The sequence below is a fragment of the Xiphophorus maculatus genome, chromosome 18 (assembly GCF_002775205.1).
Source record: "Xiphophorus maculatus strain JP 163 A chromosome 18, X_maculatus-5.0-male, whole genome shotgun sequence".
Taxonomy (NCBI): domain Eukaryota; kingdom Metazoa; phylum Chordata; class Actinopteri; order Cyprinodontiformes; family Poeciliidae; genus Xiphophorus; species Xiphophorus maculatus.
The window spans coordinates 22,684,948-22,706,513 of record NC_036460.1 but is presented as its reverse complement, the minus strand read 5'-3'; the positions used below and the strand labels follow the sequence as shown (position 1 = coordinate 22,706,513).

Genomic DNA, 21,566 nt, shown 5'->3' with positions numbered 1-21,566 from the left:
AAGGCCATTTGAGGAGTTTTGGGTTGAACATATTTACAGATAAAGATTTTTTGTTTCAATTGCAAAATCTATGTATTTGTTTTTTATGCAGTTTTGACTTAATTACTGCTCTGATCGTGCCGTCCAAATGGTCTTTTTTGAGTTTGTACACTCCTGGTAACAATCAATTACTAAATTCCTTGACAATTATTTCTACAATCGATAAATCACGATTGCTTGTATCGTTTCAGCCTTAATATTGTGCAAATTTGTGTGTAAAATAATTTTTACATTATCTGACCCATAAATGCTTATACCGATGCATTGATGCTGGGTAAATAAAGACATTCAGTGATATCCGTAGATGGACAACTTGGTGAAAACTCGAGAGTAAAGCACAGGTTTTCACAGTTTGTACATCTTAAATGAAGCAGAAAAAGAAAACAACAGCGCAGCAGCTGGAGAATCCCCTCGTCTTTACAAGGTACAGTACAGTGACAACTCACTGGCAGCAACAGGGCCGGCTGAAGTGCTTTACTGTCTCCACCAGTGAGGTCAAACACACCTCTCTGTTGCCTACACTGACGACATTGACTTTCATGCTGTCTCCTCTTACCTCCCTGCGTCTCCCCCAACCTCTTCAAGATGTCCCTGCGTCTGCCTCCCCCCTAATTCACAGTGTTTAAAGCAGCCGGGGCTTTTAAGGGAAGTTAATTGCACTCAAATTATGTTCGACCGCAAACGGAGCGAGGGAGTGATTGAGAAGGGACCAAGAGATAGAGGGGAAGGAGGGAGGAATGGATGGCGGAGTGAGAAGATAATTGTGCCAGAGAAATACGCCACGATTAGGGTCACTTTCTCTCACTCACTCTGTCAGTCGGCCTGGAACGTCACATTTGGGTTGTGGTAAACAGCGAGACATGTGATCAGAACTATTCGTCTTGGGAGAAAAAGACGAGTAAGGAGACGGAGAGAAAATGAAAGATTAGATCAGTGTTTGTTATATGCTTTGTTCCAGTAGTAACTTCCTAACCTGGTTGAAAAAGGTTTACGCTACGACAGGAGGAAAAAAAAAAAGTGTGTACATGTGTTCACGTTCGTCGAGTGTGTGTTCAGGAGCATGTGCTGCCGATCCTCATGGACTTAACTGGGACTAAATTATGTATTAGACAGCGATCTAATGAAAATCCTTCAAATTTTTCATTCAGTCATTCAAATCTTCTTCTCGTGGAGCACCAGAGAGACCCCGTGAATTGACCTGCGAGTCAGACTATAATTAACGTGTCCAATCACACCCCGACCCTTTCTGTCTCCTATTCCCACAATGAAATTAAACCTCAGAGCCGAGTCCTGGGGAGCTAATGAAAGGGGAGTGTGACAGAACGATCAAAGATCTCAGCTGTACTCGCCGGTCTACCTCCAGGTCTGCACACAAAGGTGTTTCCTGTAGATTTACATAGCCAGAAGTATAAAACGTATAAAAGGGAGCCACCTTAAGACATTTATTATGATTTACATTCTAATTTCTTAAAGTAATTTGAGTATTATACCAATTCCATTGATTGCTTGAACAGAGTTGGACAATAGCTGTTCTTAAGACATCAGGTGAACCCTGAATAAAAGTGGGAGCTTCGCTGTGGGAGAATGTCTAACCTTTGTCATTGGTTGATAAGATTCTCATCCAGTACCCGAAGAGAACCCACATATACACACATGCAAAACTCCTTGGAGCATTAAAAGTACCCATCAAAAATAACAAACTTTAAATGTGGGCTTTTATTAAGCCCACCTTTTGGTATTGAATATATTTTTCTGTGATCTTATGTAGTAGAGTATAATCTTAAATAATGTGTTTTCATCTGCTGTAAGCGGAAAATTATCATAGTTAACAAAAATAGAGTCTTGAAAGAATCAGTCTGTATGTACTTAATCTACAATATATAACGTGTTTCACTTATTGAATGGGTTACTGAAATTATTGAACATTTCCTCTACGGTAAATGACAGTAGAGGCCTGAACAGTATCCACATAACAAACTTCCACAAAGATTGTTTAGTTTAGTAGTTTTACTGGTAAATTCAACTTATCTGAGTTTGGGCTAATTTTGTTCCTAGACAATGATAAACGTGGCTATAACTTTTCACACAAAAGTCTGAATGAAGTCACATTTAATTTGTAGTATAAGTGGCTATGCCAAAAATCAGATCTCAGCAAAAAATTTAAGTTGAGTATCATGACCTGCTTAATGAAAGTAGGCTAAGGTTGTTTCCACACCTGATAACTTGGTAGACTTGTTTTGATAGGGGGCCAAAATTGCAACATTTGCTATATTTCCAGCTGGTACGGTTCGCTTTCACACTGCACTCAAACAGACCAAACCCTATGAAGCACACCCCCTTGTCTGAGGTGGCGCTGGATCAAGAACCACTGAAGGAAACGGCAAGAAAACATCTGAAGAAGACACTTAGCGCAACTTCCTTCTTCACAAAATGTAAACAAAAATGAAGTGGCGTGAGATTTCAGTGGTTGTAGGATTTTTCTTTTGGCTTTGATATTAGACCAGGAGCCATTTCTCCCGCTAGTGCTGAACTCATGCATTTCTTGGTTGTATTTACGCAGTATATCCGGCGTTATAGTCCGCTTCTTGGTTTTGGAGCGGTCTCTGGTCCGCTTAGCGTTCACGTATGCGTTCAAACTGCACCAGAGACCCAGGTTTTTAGGAGGAACAGAGCCAGCTTGTTTGGTCTGCATCATAGTTTGATTGCTTGTTCACAGCTGTGCTCTAAGACTATATTTTAGAGTTCAAGAATAAAAAATCAGCTTATTCAAACTTCTCATGAAAAGGATCCCATAACTCAGTAATACATCCGTTCGAATGGGTTCATGTTCAAGGGTTCTACTCTACATGTTGGTGGCATGCAAACGATAAAGAAAAGTTTAACTTCCTAAAGACTTAGACTACATATTTTCTTCATGTATTGGGTTTTTCTCAATTTTACTTTCTGCTGTTTTGATATTTGAGTTCAAGGTCAGACATTTTTCATTGACGTTTAGCTATGATAAAATACAGTGTAAACAACCAAGCATGTCTTTGCTCCTGACCTAATGCAAGGAGATAAGAAAACGGATCGATAAATACTATAAGTACTATCTATACATTAATTGAGAATACAAACAGGTGGAAAACATAACAAAAAATATAATTATAAAAAAACAAGCTGGATTTGGTCTTTTACCGTTTGACCATTTTATACTTTTTCACATTTGTATCTGGCTTTTCGGGAATGAAAAGAATATGTCTGCTGAGGAATATTTTGTATGAAACATGGATCAGTTCATACCCGCCTGCAGCTCTGTTCACCTGGCAACTGAACTCCGCTGATTTTCAGCTTGAACCGACCTGAGTGATGACAGTCAGAACCTCAAAGTACAAATATTTTTTTAATCAGTGAACGCACCATAATTTAGCACAATGAGGTTGCGCTAACGACAGCCAACACTCTTTAGTGCGGAAGTTTTTATTGGGGGAAGGAGACTCTATCAGCAAGGGGTTTATATGTAAGAATACACAGAGTCTCGTACAAATCCCCTGCGCACAGACGTATAGGTTCACAGCACCACTACAGAAGGATCTTTGTTCTCGGGGTGAGATACCAACACTGCTGTGAGTTCACACATGTGTGCAAGAACACACACACCAGGTCCAGTGTTTTGGTTTCCTGGCCAGCCCTATTGTGCCATGGCAGTCTGTAATAAATGGTCCTCTGTGTATTTGTCCGCAGGCGTGCGTGTGTGTGTGTGTATGGGTGTAACTCATCTGTCAGCCCTGCCGGCCTCTTGTCACTTCCAACGTTTCCTTCTCCCCGCTGATGCTACTCAGCGCAACTGATCACCCAGCATCACCTTCACCCCTTCAGGGATCTGTGGCCTCAAAGTCGACACACTCGCCCATTCCAAGTATTTTATGCACCAACTCAGATCAGGAAGTGTGCGTCTGTGTGATGCATTGTTTTGAATCTATTCTTATATAGTCACGAGTAACCCAGCGCTGCAGCTCCAGCTCGGCCCCAGATGGGAGCCGGACAGGAGGGGAGGAGAGGCTCGATGGGCTCCTCCAAACACCCCCTCTCTGTCCGTGAAGCAACTGACTAGGCTGAAGGGTCCCAGCACCCAGACCCCCTTTCACAGGCCTGAATGGACTTGCCTTATTTATATTCACACTCTGTTACACAGAGGGGACCCCAATCTCACAATGCCACAGTGGCTTTGTCCAGCAACTCTGTATTTATGTGTGTGTGAGAGAGTTGGCGTGTGTGTGAGTGTAGGGGACTATTTGTGTTGTTTAATCGCAGATCGTGCTGTGTGTATTCCTGAAATGTGTGTGTGTGTGTGGTTGTGTGTTTCTCCTGCATATCTGTGTGTGTTTATGTGTTCTGAGTCTCCCTCTGTGTTCAGTTGTAACCCAGAGCAGTGCTTTCATTTTCCTGTCATAACGCTTATTGATTTCTCTCAGCCTTGCAGCAACACACAAACCCACACACACACACACGCATAGTTATCCGATGATCCTTAAAGCCATGCATACATACACCAACACACACACACGCCGACTCACGCCTACACAATCATATGCGCTCTCACATTCACAGTTTGTCTCTGCTACGTAGGGAATGTTGTGTTCTAAAGCATCCCTGTTGGAGTGAGATTAGTTTTCACATATGGTTCCCACCATGTGAGTGTGTGAGTGTGTGTGTGCACGCCCGCAGGTGCTCACACACACACGATCCTCCTGCCACACACTCTTTCTGACATAAAACAATAAAGATGCCTGATTGCTAAATTAATCTTCCACGTCACCACAGCCTTCCCTGCTTTGGAGAAAGTGATCACTCTCGCCTTATTTAGTGTTTTCTCATTTTCCCTCCCCTCTCACTGCTCTTTTTGCACCTATCCCCCCAACTCCTCCACCTAACCACCTCCAACTCTATTTGTATTGTAATTGCCTTGGTAAACAGCACCACTTTGGCACTGAAGCAGCTCTGATAGCTTGTATTTGGGATGCATTAAGAGTTGTGATGCAGACACTATATATGTGTGTGTGTGTGTGTGTGTCTGGCAGAGATATAGTGATGTGCCTCACATACCACTTTTGGCACATTTTTTTCAGGGTTGATTCCTCTCTAATCAGATGGAAATTATTTTTTACAAATTGCAGGTTTTTACAATTTCAGGTGAACCAATTCTTACATTCATCTGTAAGAGAAAACTTTAAGTTAAGATTTATTTGCTTGGACATAAAAATAAATGCATGTTTGTTTTTTATTTGCTTTTACACATACATCATGTGTAACGTCTAGCGAATTCACAAGGATTTCATGCGTTCTGACAGAAGACCAACTAGAGATTATGCTGGGAATTTTTTAAAATATCACTATTCAGATTTCCAGAAAACAACTAAGAAAATAAACCAAGTCTGACTTGAGAGTTATTTATGAAATATTCAGTTAGGTTAAGGCATTAAATCACAGTTCTAGTCTTTTTGGTTTTACTGATATTTTAACAGAATACATAAAACAGTCTCTGCAGTGGAATCATGTGGTTTGAACTTGGTTTTATTCACAGCTTTTCAGACGCTTAGACTAAATTTGTGATCATAACAGCTAATGGATCTCTGGCAAAAGACAGGGAATGAAAGTAGTTGTTGGATTTTCTGCTGTTTGATCAGAAGTTCACAAGAGTTTGTGACGATTATAAAAGAAGTTTAGAAATTGCGTAACTTTATTGGGTCAATAAAGTTTATTGACTCAATAAAGCTACCCATCACTTGCTTTATGCGATAGAACAGAAACTTGCCAATGTTTTTATCTTTCAGCAACAAGTTTTAAAATACTGTTTACAATAGTCCAAACATGACAAAATGATTCTCAGGCATTTGTGAACCAATTCTTATCATTAACATGTATTTTGTACATGATATTTATACACTGACTGGTCACATATTCAATTGCTTGAATGCAACCCGATCCACAATCTACGTGGTGAAGACGACTTTGCTGAAGTTCAAAGTGAGCATAAAAATAAGGACGAAAGGAGAATTAAGTGACTTTGAATGTAAGGTGGTTGTTGGTGCATGACAGCCTGGACAGAGTATTTTTAAATACTGCTGATTGTCCAGGATTTTCACACAGCATCATCTCTGCAGATGAGCTGGTGTCTAAGAAGGAATGGTTGGAAAAGAGAACATATCCAGTGGGCAGCTGTTGTGTAGATGGTCATGCCAGAGTTCAGAGGTGCAGTGTAGGTAGCTAGCTTCACACTAACTAATCACACTAGAGCCACATTCACCCGGTTACACTGACTACTGCACACACATTCATGCACCAACCTGTGTATCGGTGTATAAGTGTTTGCCACTTCAAGCGTCAAGCATGCAGGTGTGAGTGAATCTCCATCAGCGCAGAGAGAGGGTTTTTATTGTGTAGCAAATTGCTGCAATAGTTTTGCACTTTTAAAGCAGTGCTGCACAGTTCTTATATGTTGACATGTACAAAAACTTTCAGGAAGGTTAATTTTGTTAGAGACCACAATCCGTATGCTTCAGGATCAAATGGTGATGTCGATGAAGTGATTTGCTCAAAGCTGTGCATCTTCATATACTACAAAAAGCAAGACAGATATAAAATGGTCATCATTAAAAAAAAAATCATTTTCCAGCCCTGGTTCATTAAACAACATGATGTGTACAAGCATATTCAGCCAACTTACCTATTTGATATTGCTCTATGTCTGTGTTTCATATTTTTAAACCAGCAATGTTTGGGGCACAAAATACATTTGCAAATCTCTCTGGTTTTCTAATTTACAACAGAATAAACATTAAAGTGAGTATGAAGTTATTCCTATAGCTAAATCCAGACTTTGAAGTAAATATATCCAAGTATTAAAGTCTTTGAAGCCTTTGGACTTCCTGAAGTCACATAGGTTACTTTGTGTTCCCAGGATCAAAACTGAACAGGCTGAAATGACTCAAGAGTCGGGAGGTTTCTGGATTGTAGGACAAACACTATAGTGCAGCTACAGCTGTCAGCTCATTAAAGGCGGCACTCTGAACATCCCTGTTTATTTTACTACAGTGTAATAGTTCATGTTAAGAATGCAAACGATATCCAAATGACAATGTGGTAGATTGTAATTTATTCATTGTAATTTAAATCTAGATTACTTTTTTTACTTTATTAAGTAAATCTGGGATTTGTTTCATCTTGCACAACAGTGAAAACGCAGCTGAACATAGAATATTAGCAAAAAATCTCTTCTTCATAGTCAAAATGTCAACATTTACATTGATACATGTTTGTCTTTTTCTTTTGCAGTTAGACGATCATCCCATTCTCTGGCCACTGATATGTTTGAGCAGCACCTTGGGGCTCACCTCCTGCAGGTAACAAGCAAAACAAAGTCAAATCATTTTTGTTTCAGCTGTAGCTATCAAAATGTCATGGTACATAAAATTAAAAAGAAAAACACAAATCACTTAGTCCATATTTTTAAAAATATTTATCTTACAGTCCCTATATTGCACAATTTACAGTACCTAAAGTACAGTATTTGAACCTTCCTAAGTTTTATTTTGATGCTACATTCACAGATTTATTGAATTTATTGAAATTGTTTGAGACAAACAAACATAAACCATCACATATGTTTGTGAAGTGGAGGGATAAATAAATACATATGGTAAAACATAACAATCTGTAAAGATTTCCCCATTACTGTGATGCTGTTATAGATCTTCCAGCGTAATCCACTGCCTGTGGCCTAGTTAATAAACAGTAAGGACTTGTGTGATTTAGTGCCAGTATAAATACAAAGACTCTAAAAGACTGAATGAGTGAACAATGAGAATAAAGCTCAAGGAAGACAGCAGACATGTAATAAAGAGGTTTAAAACAGGGCTGGGTTGTTATAACAATAACAATATTTTAAACGTCTCACAGGGAACTGAAAACAGAAAACATGGCACAGAGTCAAACCTACAAATAAATAAACCTAAACAAAACAACAGCCTGGGCAAAGAGAAAATGTATTGGTGAATCAGCCACTCTGTTCATCCAGTCCAACTGAGCTTCAGCTGTTTTGGTAACTCTGGAGGAGTTGTCACGGTCTACAGCTCAGTTGGTGGCAGCATCATGCTGTGGGGATGCTTGGTGGAAGCTGGTCAGAGTTGATGGAAGATGAATGGAGCTAAATTCAAGAAAATCCCTGAAGGAAACCTGTTAGAGGTCTTGAAAAATACAAAAACACACATCCACATGTGAAAACGCGTGTTTTAGATCAAAGCAGTTTTATGCTAGCATGACCCATTCAAAGGTCAGAGTAGAATTCACAGATCATCCGTGTCAAAACTCGAAATGTAATGTTGAATGATACTCTCCATCCAAAAGGACAGAGCTTAACCCACCTGCAAAGATGAATAAGCAAAAGTTTCATTCTTCAGATGTGCAAAGCTGGTGGAGACAAACTCCAGAAGAAATGCTGGTGTAACAGCAGAGAACGGTGGTTCTATTTATCTATTTTATAACACATGCTACACTTTTCAGATTTTTTTTTTTTTCACCATGAAATATGTCTTCCCCTTTACAGTTCTGCATTACGTTTTGTTGGTTTCTCACCTAAAATCCCACTAAAATACATGCAGGTTTGTAGTTGAAACGTGACAAAAATTTGCAAGGCACCGAAGTGGAGTTTATTTAAATGGCAGGTTTTAGTGTGTTCCTCAATTTAATATTTCCAGGCAGACTCCCAAGTGAATTTGTATACACAGACGCAAACATCTGATAAAGCTCAGGCACTCGGACACTGTTGTTGTCTGCCTCTCTATTGGATCGACTGATGAATGGAGCCTGAGGGGCATTTTGGGGTAGGGGGAGTTGCAGGAGTGATGAAATGCAGAATGTACAAAGACTCAGAGGAAGTGCAAAGAAGGTGGTCCTGCAGCTTTTTGCTTTGGACTCGGAGGGCGTTTGGGGGAAGGAGGGGTAGAGGAAATAAGTGGGAACAGATAAAGAACTGAAATTGGGAATTTAGAAGTGAGGAGGCCGTGTTAAAACAAAGAAAGATCGCATGTGTCTCCCCTCCTCTGGCATTTTAAAGAGGCTCAGGGAACGGTGCTGATAGAAATCAAATTAACGCTCCAGAAAAACTGTATGATTTTTTTTTCCCCTCTTCTCTCTTTCCTCCTCCCTGCCGTCCTCCCTCCCATAATAGCTTGATAATTGCACTTTAGTTCTCCGACATTCAGACGGCTGGTTTCTTCTCGCTGCGACACATGACGCCCCACACCCTGGCCAGTCATTTGCATACTGGATGTGTCAGTTGTGCATAAATTACCACTGCCACTTTAAGCGCTTGGGCCACCAAAACAAGCAATCTTTTTTTTTTCCTCCCATCTCCAAGTGGCCCAGGTCTGTTGTGTGCGTCTGTGAGGCTGCGTCTGCTCATTCCTGGATGCCTGTTATGACGATTAATATTATTCTCTGAAGCAGTAACCTCTAATGGGCTGGCTGTATACCTTTCACTTCTCATTAGAGTCACGACAGCCTATAATGACTCTGGTTCTGTCTGTGTCTGCTTTGGGCTTAGGTGTGTGTGCGGGCGTGTGCGTGGGTGTGTGTGTGTTTGTGGCTGGAGATCAAGGATGAAGCTTTGTCTCTGACTTTATTACAGCTGATTGAAACAGCCCTGGTCTATAAGCTCAGTTTCTCTGTTCTAAATTTGTTTATATATGTGTGTGTGTGTGGGCGTGCGTGTAACTGTGTTTGATAATGCAGGTCTTGCTCGCAGCTGTTGTGTGCAGTTGCATAAAGGGGTGTGTGTGTGTGCAATTGTAAATTGAGAGAAGAGGCCGAAGGGTGACGTGTTGTTTGTTCTCTAGCTCCTTGCAATTTGTTCGATACATGCTAATTGCTCTAATTTGTCTGTCTTGTTTCTGTTTACCTTTTTATGTCTGTGTGTGTGTGGATGCGTGTGTGTTTCTGTGTGCAGTCTCTGGATGGCTTTGTGTTTGTGGTCAGTCAGGAGGGACGCTTCCTCTACATCTCAGAGACAGTTTCCATCTACCTGGGGCTCTCACAGGTAAGGTTACCTCATCCTCCTCACACACACACACACACGCACACACACACCCAGCCCCCACGCATGCACACCCCCACACGCAGTCTTGTACCACAGATGTACCTATCAAAATCTCAGTTTTCCAACCTCAATTTTTTGTCAATCTTCACCTCCCAATAGTGATGTTAGTTATTTCCCTTATTCTTCAAGAACTACGGTATAAGAAAAGAGATTTTCAGAGAGAGCTCACCCAACTTGAGAGAACAAATATACGACCCCTCGACCTCTACCTATGTTATTGCTTACATTTCTGTAAACATTTTGCTGTTGCTATTGATGTTTCATTCACACATGTGCTGAATGCATGAGCTACTTTCTGCTGTGACTGCAGTTCATTTAGCCTCATTTAAAAAAAAAAAATTGAAGATAGCACTGTGGTCCAACCCATGAAAATCACAACTTTAAATGACAATGATCATACGTCCTTCTTCTTTTTTTTTATTATAGTTACTTTATCTGTTTTTTTCTTCTTTTAAAGTATCTCTTTCAAGCCTCCCTGCAATAAATAACTGTTAATAATTTACATTAGAGCATCAGCATCGTCACACTGTGTGTAAGAGAGGTGTTCATATTTAAAAACAGACAAAAACAACAATGATTAGTGCAGTTCATGCAGCTAGCGTCACTGAAATCTCACTCTGCATGCAAGCGTGCTGCCAAGAGAACGTTACTGGACCTGGTTCTGTGGGTCACTTCGGTGCCCTTCAGATGTCCTTCACTGACCTGCATAAAAACTGCACATCAAACACGCATTATGTGTTAATTCTTCATGCGAATCCACATTACCAGCTTTAATTCAGAAAACCCTGGTTTTATTTTGAAGGTGAGACTTTTTGTCTCCTGGATTCAGCAGCTGCACCACTACCATTGTCCCTCACACATTAACTGAGAGCAATGGGATTTATCTAAGAATGTTAGCTTGTGATTAAAAAAAGAGAAAGTGACTCAAAATGTAGAGTTTTTAAAAATACACTTACATATTTATTTACTGAAGTAAAAGTGGCGTGCTCAAAGGCATTCAAGCTTGTTCTCCGGGATTACATGTTTGATTTAAATGATCAAAAAATGCTGTTCAATATAACATCTCTGTTATTAATATGGTGGGCACTACAATAGTCAGAAGTTTGTTTTTCAAAACATGCTTTGCAAATATATTGTTCAGCGAGCGGTTTGCCACCTAACTTGTTTATGCAACACCAAACTTATACTGAAAGTATCTTTTTTTTTTTTTTTACTCCATTGTTAATATTGAGATGTCACCTTTAAGAGTGTTGTTTTAGTGTGACCTGTTCGTGTTAGCATGGTGCGCTAGGTGATATGAAAAAGATTGTTTTAGGTTCTGACCGTCTGGTCATAAGTCAGGGCCAATCAAGCTGTTTACCTTCTCTTTTCTCTGTACGTACCTGTACTGCATATTTTATTTAATTTTCACACCTTTCCCTATATTCTACCTCTTTTGCTTTTATGTTGCGTCCCCAGGAGTGTGTGTGTGTGTGTGTGTGGGTGTTTGTGTGAGCACCTCTGACTCGAGCTCATTCCCGGGGTGGCGCTCCTTCTTTTACTCCCTCCCAACTGCTCCAGGTGTTCACCTCTGTTGATTGCCTGTGGCCTCTTGTACTGTGAATGTTAAGTCCTGCCATTTTGCCCAGATGCATAAATAATAACAGTAATTACTGGCCCAGCAATCAAAGTGTCGCCCCAGTGCGCTGGGCCTGTCTAGGGGAACAAATCGATAGGCATCTTAAAAGCCACATTGATTGTAGGGAGGGGGGAAAAACACCAAGGGGGATGGGAAGATAGATAGAGACAGCAAGCGAGAGAAAGAGAGTGGTAGGAAAGGAGAGGAGGTGTGATAAGAGGAAGATGAAGAGGGATGGGTACAGCACGAGAAAGGAGGGGAAAGAAAAGTACAATTACAAGAGTAATTGAGTGTATTTTTACATGAAAACTTGCAGTGATTTAGTGTTATTGATGGCAATAAAAAGAATAATGTTGGAGTCTAAACCCTAACGCTGTCCTATTCCAGAGTTTAACATTCACAAGGCAACTACACAATGAAAAGCAATTGATCAGCGTTAATCTTTCTTTTGTCTGTTGTGACTCTACAGTAAAGCCTTTATGACCTACAGGAGATGCAGGCAAAACTTACTTAATACTTAAGCCAAGGCAGACAGTTCAAGTGTTTTCTGGGATGGGGCTAACTTTGTATTGCAATCATTTGGTTTTAGAAGACAGGCCTCTATGCGCTAATGTGCATCCTGGTCCAAGGCAGTTCCTGTATGAATGCTTCCTTCACCAAACCCCAGGTTCACTGTTCAAATATGTGTTTCAGAAAAACTGCAATATCTTTATATTTAGGTTTTCAAGCCTGCTTTAGATCCTCTTGGTGCTAAACAAAGAAAATAAATGCTTTCTGTGTTTCACAATTTGATTTAAACTTTTCATATATCTCAGAATGAATCCATTTTAGGGCTGTTTTAAACATCAACAAAACATTTAATTGTGATACTATTATCACAATAGTGAAAATAGTATCACGCTGACGTTTTTGATGAATATATAGATTGGAGGTAATTCTTGGACTTTTCACAATTTAAATTTGTTTAACGAAACCCAAATCGCATTTTGTGAGCTTCAGCTGTTCGGCCTCTGAAAACATAAATCAAGTTTGAGCCATGAGGTCACTGACTGTCTTTCTGACAGGCCAAATATGTTACTAGCAAGCAGAAGTTTTACAAATGGTTAAAATATGTCAAATAACAAATATTTATTGCAGACAGTCCTTTGTAAGTGCAATATGGCACACAATATTGCCATGATATTGTGATTCAATATATTGTGTAAATCTAATTTAGTTAACGTTTGGCCTGTCTGAATAAATATGCTTTATACTAAAAGTCATCAAATGTCCTGATCTCCTAAAAACAGTGAATCAGTCCTTTAATTTTGCTCAGAATAGAAATCCGGGGTTTTTGCTCAAATGTTGGACACTATCTCAGTGAGTTGTTTGGCCAAATATTCTTGACTGGACAAGTATGAAATACAATTAATCAATAAAATAAATCATTTTAAGTTAAGACTAACAGGTATTTTTTGCTTTTTTTACTCTCTGTGCTTATGCCATATTGCCAATATTATAAACGTTTCACACATTGAAACATATAGCCATCTTTAAAAGATCTTTAGTTTTTGTTTTGGGTTGTTGCTCATATTTTAGATCTGAAAACACTTTCATCCCTCTTATACAGAGCCTGTCTTTTCTACCAGAACAGCCTGGTGGGCAAACATTTTCATGCTGTTTATACTTTGATGTAATAATTTGATGAATAATACGATGAATGTAAAAGAAAACTGTACTGAAGGATGACCAGACTCCTTTTATCTCCTTATAAGTGCCTCAAAATAAATCAAATAAATTCAAATATAAAAAATTCAATAAACTAACCTCTTAGAAGCCTACAAAGCCATAATATCATCATCATCTGAGCTTATAGGAATACTTATCATGGTTTAGGTAAGCCTCTACATTTGAGGACAGGCATAAAAAAGTCTTTCTGTATTTACTCTGAAATCCTAACAAACTTTTAGTCAGATTTAAAGTGAGGAAAAGATGGTTACACTGTGCGTTCTTTTAAACAATGTCTAGGTTATTTAAACCTGCTGCGGAACCTTTTTAACCTTTTCAAACAGATGTTAAAACAAACATCTGCATGCTCTCTTGTAAAAACATTAACAATGTTAGACCAGAAAGATGACGGGCTAACAGGTGGACCAGTGACAGGAGGGAAGAAAGAAAGAAAGAAAGAAAAAGAGAGAACCAGACAGACAATTAACAGACAGAGAGAAAATAAAGTGAGGGAATAAGGGAGGAAAAGAGTGAGACAGTGAGTGTGTAAATAGAGCTTAAACGTGCAGTAGGAATGAAATTCGCCCTGGGATTGCCTAGGTAAACAAGGCAGCCGAGACTTCTGTGGAGACGCTAATAAAACAGAGCTGTTCTTATCAGCTGAGCAGATGGCCTAACCCATCACATCTACTCAAACAGGGCCTAAGCCATCAGCATTCTAATGAAATTATTTATGATCGAAGATTACATTCGAAACCTTGAACACACAACGCCACAACTACCTGCCTAAAAAGACGTGAGCGGGCGGAGATAGCAGGAGGTTTATGATCGGAGAAAGAGGGTGCGAGGGAACGCGCCAGAGGGAGCGTGTCGAGTGTTAATGGGCGCGAACAACGAAGACGGGAAAAAACCCCATATATACAGGAAAGAAAGGGAGAAAGAATTGAGGGTAGGAGGGAAAGGACAAAACCATTTTGGTATGCTTTGTTGGCGAGTGGAAGGCGGTCGCTGGGGAAAGGGGAAGGACAGACAAACAAACGAGGCTCTGAGTGGAAAAGTAGAACTGGTGGTTTGTTTTAGAGGGCATGTAGCCCCCGTGGATCGACCCTCCCGCTCTGCGTCTCGCGTCCCCCTTTTCCCTCCCCACCCCTTCCGCCTGACCCCTCTGCCCCGGCTTACACCCCGGGCCGCTCCCCTGACAGTGGGGTTGCTTAGCCGACTTAGCTTAGGTCAGGCACCTTGACCAAGGGCACAGCCCCGTCTCACCACCCCCCTCCTCCACCACCACCCCGGCGCCTCTACAGGTATTTATTTATTTGTTTTATTCCCCAGCAATCCTCATATAACATCTCACAGTGGGACAAAGAATGGGGATGAAACAGGAGGAGGAGACAGGAGACAAAAAAAGGATGGAGAAGTAAGAATACTGTCCAGTGGAAGGGGGAAAAAAGGATAAATAGGCTAAAGAGAAAGGAGGAAGAATGGGAGATGGAGGGAGGAGAGAATTGATCTGCGAATGGTTAGTATGCAGCCCCCCCTCCCCCAACAACCCCTTCCCTCCTTCTTCCCTCTCCCATCAGTCAGTGAAGGCTTCTAGTGTGTTGTGGACCACTGCCCGGATGCCTCATACATATTAAAGCCCCCTGCTATTATTTATATCATGTCTCTCCTCCTCCCCCCACCTTGCTCCGTGCCCCTCCACACCACCATACATACATGCACGTGGATCTCAGTCTGCACACACACACACTCACACACAGATGTTCTGACAGACACACACACACAATGACAGAAAAAAACAGACAGTCTGGTCACATACGCAGCGAAACAGAGGCGTATGCGTGCTGTGGGCTCGCATACACGTCCCACCCGCGTGCTTGCACGCACACACACACACACACTCAGAAAAATTTGAATGATCTCGGCGTCTCCTCGTGTCTCTCTCGCTCTCCATCCCATACCTGTTTTCGTGTCTGAGCCCGACTCATCCTCTCGATTGCACCGTCTTTTTCTCATCTTCTAATTTCTGCTTGATCGTTTTTCAATCCCTCCCTCCTGCCTGTGATGGAGTGATATTATTCGGATAGGTCTTAAGCCCCAGTAAAGCCCATAAGGACCTGTTTGTTTCGCTACCTTGTTTTCCAATGCCACAAGGCGGGGAAACTCTGCCTCTTTCATATTGTTTGTCCATTTGGACTCAGGGTTTGTTAAATTTGTCTTTGAATCAGAATAGATCTTGATTTAATTAAAAGAAAAATGTAAAAAGCTCAACCTGAGCTTAATCCAAGGAGAGACCACACAATAATTGTTTTAAAGCATTAATGCTGATATAAAAGCATTAAATGGAGATGAAACAGGAGGAGAACAAATAAACTTAATCTCAGAACAAAAAAAGAGTTGTCGCAGAAAAATAATTAAAGTTTGTATACACACTGTGGAGAAAAGGAATCAAAAAAAATAAACACTTTATTGTAACGATGTTAACATGTAGGAAATATTTATTTCATTTACATTTTTAGCATGAAGAATATTATCTACATTCTGAAGGCAGCAGAGCCTGGAACCAAACTCACTTCAAACTTTCTCTTATTTAGATAATCTAAATTCTCTAATGAAGGAGCAAAATGGATACATTCAATTTAGACAGCAATGTCTGAACAATGAAATGCAGAATTTTGTCCACTAAAGACCCAAAAATGCACATTGTACAGCTAAATGTGAAGGCAACTTACTTAATTCACTGATACGCAAAAAAAGAAAGTCAGCCAAATGTTTTTAGTTTTAGAGTTATTTCCTTGTTTCCTTAAGATGTTTTTCCACTCACCATTAGCCTGATTGTCCTAAAAACGACTCATTAGTCTGAAACTTGCAAACCATAATCAGAGCTGCAGAAGCCTCTTCTGAAGAAAGGAGAAATGTTTAGAGTAAAGTCATAGAATAGAATAACAGAATAGAACTTTTTATTGTACAAATGAAAAGGGGAGGCAGACCTAGCATGACATCTATTGTCTACAAAAGCTGTCTTCTTTCTGTTTATCACAGTAACATCACAGTTAACCATTTTTTAAAGGAAAATAAATTAAATCAATCTTTTGTGACAGTAAAGGTACATCTAAAATAAGGTTAAACATTTTTTCTTGCTCATTTCAAAAGGTGAAACTTGTAAAAAAAATTATTTTGTGTAAAAGTGCAACATTTCTCTCCTCTGGACAGATGTCCAGACGTCAGTCATCGACTCCATTCACTAACAAGAGGGTAAGCCACAAAAGGTCATTGCTGAAGAAGCTGGTTGTTCACAGAGTCCTGTATCCAAGTGTATTAACAGAAATGCGATTAACCCTGGTAATCTGGTGCACTTTTTCCTTCCACTGAATTTCCTATGAAAATGCTTGGATTTATCACTGTCTGGATAGATAGCTTCTTTAGCAATGATATTTTGTGGCTTAACCTTCAATCAATCAACCAATCAAGTTTATTTGTATAACACAATTCAGCAACAAGGCAGTATGAAGTTTTTTTATATCATAACAATGTAAAAAAAAAATGTCAATGACTTGATATCTGTCAATTCTGCAACCCTCCTCATGATTGTACAGCTTACTGATCCAGACTGTGAGACCCTTGCATATTTATTCAGCTGATTAGTTAATTTGGTTGTGACACCATTAGCTTCCAATATTTAACTTTTTAACAATCTACATGATGTATAAGTTTCACTATCTAAAATGTAACAAAAATATATTTTTTTTTACAATAACTATATTTTTTAAGATGTATTTTTATTCCAAGTCCTGCAACATTTATTACTCTGTCTGTAAACAAATGTGAACTTAAAGCCATTTTTTTTTTTTATTTATGAAGGCGGACATAACTTTTTTTTTTTCTCAATCAATGCTCAGAAGGTTGTAGTGGTATTTAAAGCTGCTTTTTCCTAATGTGCATGACTCTGCATATTCTGTTTTTGCTTACACTGAATGTTTTGCCATTTGCAAAATGGACAAGACTCATCATCTTTTTCTGGGGGATTTCAAAACTGCAATGAATTTTAGAAGAACATCTATTTTCAAAGAAGCTAAAGTTTTTAAAAAAAACACTAATCATATACATGCATAGTGTTGAAAATAAAGTGCTAACTTTACGGCATAGGAACTACAATATGAAAGTAAAAAAGAAGAAAAAAACCCCATCCTTTTTGTTAACTGAGATAAAATAGGATTACTACATTGATAATCCTGTTTCTTGAACCACCCTTAAATGTCTGTTGAAACTCTCTGGAATATTAAAAGCGGTTTTGTCTGTCACAGTAAAGACAATATTCTCCCTGTGAGATGCACAATCACAGCTGGAAATACTTGAGGGGCGCCAGAGAATAGCGTGCAGAAGGCCCAACATGATGCAAACAGTATGCTGAGGAAATAGGAGTGTTTTATTTAAAGCCCTGTGAGGATGTGACTACCCAGACAGTCATAATGATTTATGCTAATATCTGTACTACATGTGTGAAAGTAGCATGCATGCCAGCAGGAAGGAACAAGTTATCAGTTGGGTTTGTTGAAATGTTCATGTGCAGAGTTTACACTAAGGTACTGATGTGATGCTAATCTCAAAAAGGCTACTACAGTACCTTGTAGAGAAACATTTTCACATTTTGTTCTGCTAGAACCACAAAGTCCAATGTGTTCTATTTGTACCCTAAATAAATGCAATCATGTTGCTTTCAGAAGTCACCTAGTTAGTAATTAAAACACACCAGTGTGTAATTTAACCCCTGTGTAGATAAGAAGAGCCTTGTGAAGGTCAAGGAGCACACTAGAAAGGTCAGAGAGTTGTGGAGAAGTTTAACCAGCATTGGTTTATAAAGAAAAGTCTTTGAGCATCTTCCGCGAACTTGCATACAAACTAATATTAAAAAACTAGATAACAAGGCCATTAACCAGAGAAGTAGCCAAATGGGCCGTGGTAACCCTGTAGATACTACAGAGATCCATTGAATCAAGTGGAGGAATCTGACGACAAGACATACTTTAGTCACGCACTCTACAAATCTAACGTTTAGAATAAAGTTGCAAGAAAAATCTTTTTCTTGCAGCTTGTAAGCTTGTAGGGGACATCAAAACATGTGGAAGAAGGTGCTTTGGCAGTAGAAGATCAACTGATGATTTGACCAGTTGGCAAAATGGGAAATTAACACCGCTCATCATTCTGAACACATCATCTCCACAGTGACACACGGTGGTAGCAGCATCATGATGTGGAATGGCTTTTCTTCAAGTGGGACAGAGTTGGAGTTAAGGGGAAATAAATACAGAGCAATCCTGGGGGGGGAAAGTCCTTTTTGAGGCTGTACAAGATTTTATACTATAGGTACAGCCAAAGCTAAAGATCAACATATTCATGTTTTAGATTGACCTAGTCAAAGTCCACATAAGATCACTGTGTGAGGTCTGTCTCCTTCACTCCCACTTTCTTACTAGCTCTCTCAATATTTGTGACCATACAGCTTAATTGACACACCATACGATTCAATAAATGTATACCCACTTAATAGTTCACTTAAGCAATACATAACCAGCGAATCTGCTTTGATTAAAACATTTTCATGTAAACTGAGGCTAAAAGTCTGAAATGACTCATTTTTGCAGTAAAAAAAAATAAAAAAAAACCTATAAAACAAGATCACAAAAACAGATGAAACCTCTGAGAAACAAATATTTTGTGCTTTTGTCTGTTAGACAGTAAAAAAGAAAATATTCTCCATGTTGTATGCATGTCTTGTCACTAGTGGAAATGCCAGAGGAGAACATGTTGAAGATGCAGCATGATGCCATCAGTGTGCTAAGGGAAAGTGAGTGTTTTATTTAAAGTCTGCTGAGGATGTCGTATAAGACTACCCAGGTAGCCATAATGATTTATGCTAATATCTGTTCTACATGTGTAAGCATAGACAGTGGAAATAAACAAATTGAAATCAGTATGCAGTCCAACAGCAACAAATATAAACAGGTAATCTTATCACTTTGAGTTATTAAATTACATCCTGCTTTTATTACGTCTTCCAGAAAAAGCAAGGTGTGGATGTTCAGTGGCTTGCAGAATTATTAATGTTTCATGAACATTTTAACATTTTGTTGATTGCAACCACAATTTTCCCTCCACCTGTGTGTAATTAATTATTGAGCTCTGTAGAAATCCTGCGGTTTCGTGACGATCTCAGAGATCTGTCACAGCATTATAGAACAAACAGAATCGTAAAGACAGAGGAACTCAGGGGGAAAAGGTATGCATGCATTTAAGGAGATGTATGGGGGGAAAACATCACACATGACCATCATGCTGAGGGAATGGTTTTCCTTCAGCGTGGGAAACTATGCAGGGAAACTAGTTGGAGTTGATTGGAAGACGGATGGTGCTAAATTGAAGGCAATCTTGGAAAGAAAACCTTTTAGAGGCAACAACAGACTTCAGACCAACACAGATTTTCACCCTTCCTCATGGACGCTCTGTCACAATGTAACATAAGTATCTAAAGCCAAGACTTAAATCTCATTATGAGATTTAAAACTTGATGAAGTTTTCAACCTTTATCAGGTTAAAAACTGGCAAAAACTTTAATTCCTTTTGTTTCTCTTCCTGTCTGTCCAAATACTGCAAATAAAGGCTAATAGTACCACGGAAACTTTGAAAAATAAAAATCTGTCAAGACTTCAAAAAGCATGTTCTCAGACCTCATCAATCCAATCTGACTGATCTAAGGATATTTTTCCCAGAGGAATGGGGAAGGTTTAACCAGAAGACTTGCAGCAGTAAATGAAGGAATGGAGTGAAGGGTGGCACTTGAAGCTACAGAATCTGGAGACGAGAAAACAAACTGCACACATCCAGATGTCATTTGTTAAAGTTCTTAAAACCCATGAGTATATTTTCTTCCCCTTTGTATTGGTCTGTTAGGAAGTTTGTAGTTGCAATAGGATAAAATATGAACGCCTTTGCAAGGTTCCATACATGGAGCTTCTCCATAAAGAAATCCTATTGGCAACAGTTTTAGACCAATTTATGTTCTCTGTCTCCACATCTGTGACAGGGAACTGAACTTATTCTTTTGATTTTATAAAAGATTCTGGTCGTATCGTCTTCCAGAGACTTCTCTTCCTTCTTGCGGAAGTTAGACCCAGTTACTCTTAGTCTAAACAGTGTGTGATTGCAGATGTTTCTTTAGAGAGAAAAGAAGCAGAATCTGTGTTGATGCTCTTGTAGTCATGCAGGTGATAAATTTCCCCTAATGAAAACATATGTTTTGACCAACTTCAGCATTGTCACCCTTTTAGCCTCCATATTTAGATTTAGACACAGTCGCACCATTTTCCACAAAAACACAAATTCATAGATTGGGTTCTGTGAAGTTCCATGGGACCTTTGGCAGCTCTTCTATTTGTTTTTTGTTTTTTTATCCAGCCCTTTTCTTCCATCCCCGCTCTCTCTGATGGGGTTTCCTTCTCGGCCTCCTTCGCCCTCATTGCTCCACTCCCTCCTTCTTTACTCTTCTTCCTCTCTTCCCTGGCTGTGATGTCCTTGAGGACCAGCTGAAGCTCCCATAAAGCCTGCAGTAAATGGCTCTAATCCGGTAATAAATGGTTGTGTCCTACAGACAAGGGTGTGAGGCTGCTGTGGCCGTGGGTTTTATCAGATGGAATGGTTTTGCCACACAGACACACACGTTGCGGAAACACACAAACGTTCACAGATGTAACAGAAGCTGCATACCATAATAGAAGGCCTTTACACCCCGATATTGTTTCCGTCTCTCTCTCTCTCTCTCTTCCTCTCTCTCTCTCACACACACACACACATGCACACACCCCTGCACACTCATTTATACACCTTCAGATGGAATCACATCGTCTTAGATTGTGCAGCTTTTATGGATGCCATGCAACAGCAGCACCATTATTACCTTTAAATGATTAGAGATGCGACTGTGATGTATTATGATGATAGCATCGTATGGAGCTGTTGCACCACTCTTTATGCCGGCTGGGGAAGACTGTAACTGAAAGAAGGAGCAGGGAG

At 39.7% G+C, this 21,566-nt stretch overlaps 1 protein-coding gene across 3 annotated transcripts in view; it reads left to right on the top strand.

The window, feature by feature from the left end:
* npas1 (neuronal PAS domain protein 1) overlaps positions 1-21,566 on the top strand; it is a 56,443-nt gene that overhangs the window by 22,743 nt on the left and 12,134 nt on the right. For all 3 annotated transcript variants that reach the window (XM_023352016.1, XM_014470659.2, XM_023352015.1), the window contains exons 4-5: positions 7,354-7,421; positions 10,025-10,114. In XM_023352016.1, coding sequence (XP_023207784.1) covers positions 7,354-7,421; positions 10,025-10,114 — 158 coding nt within the window. The remainder of the gene's footprint in view (positions 1-7,353; positions 7,422-10,024; positions 10,115-21,566) is intronic.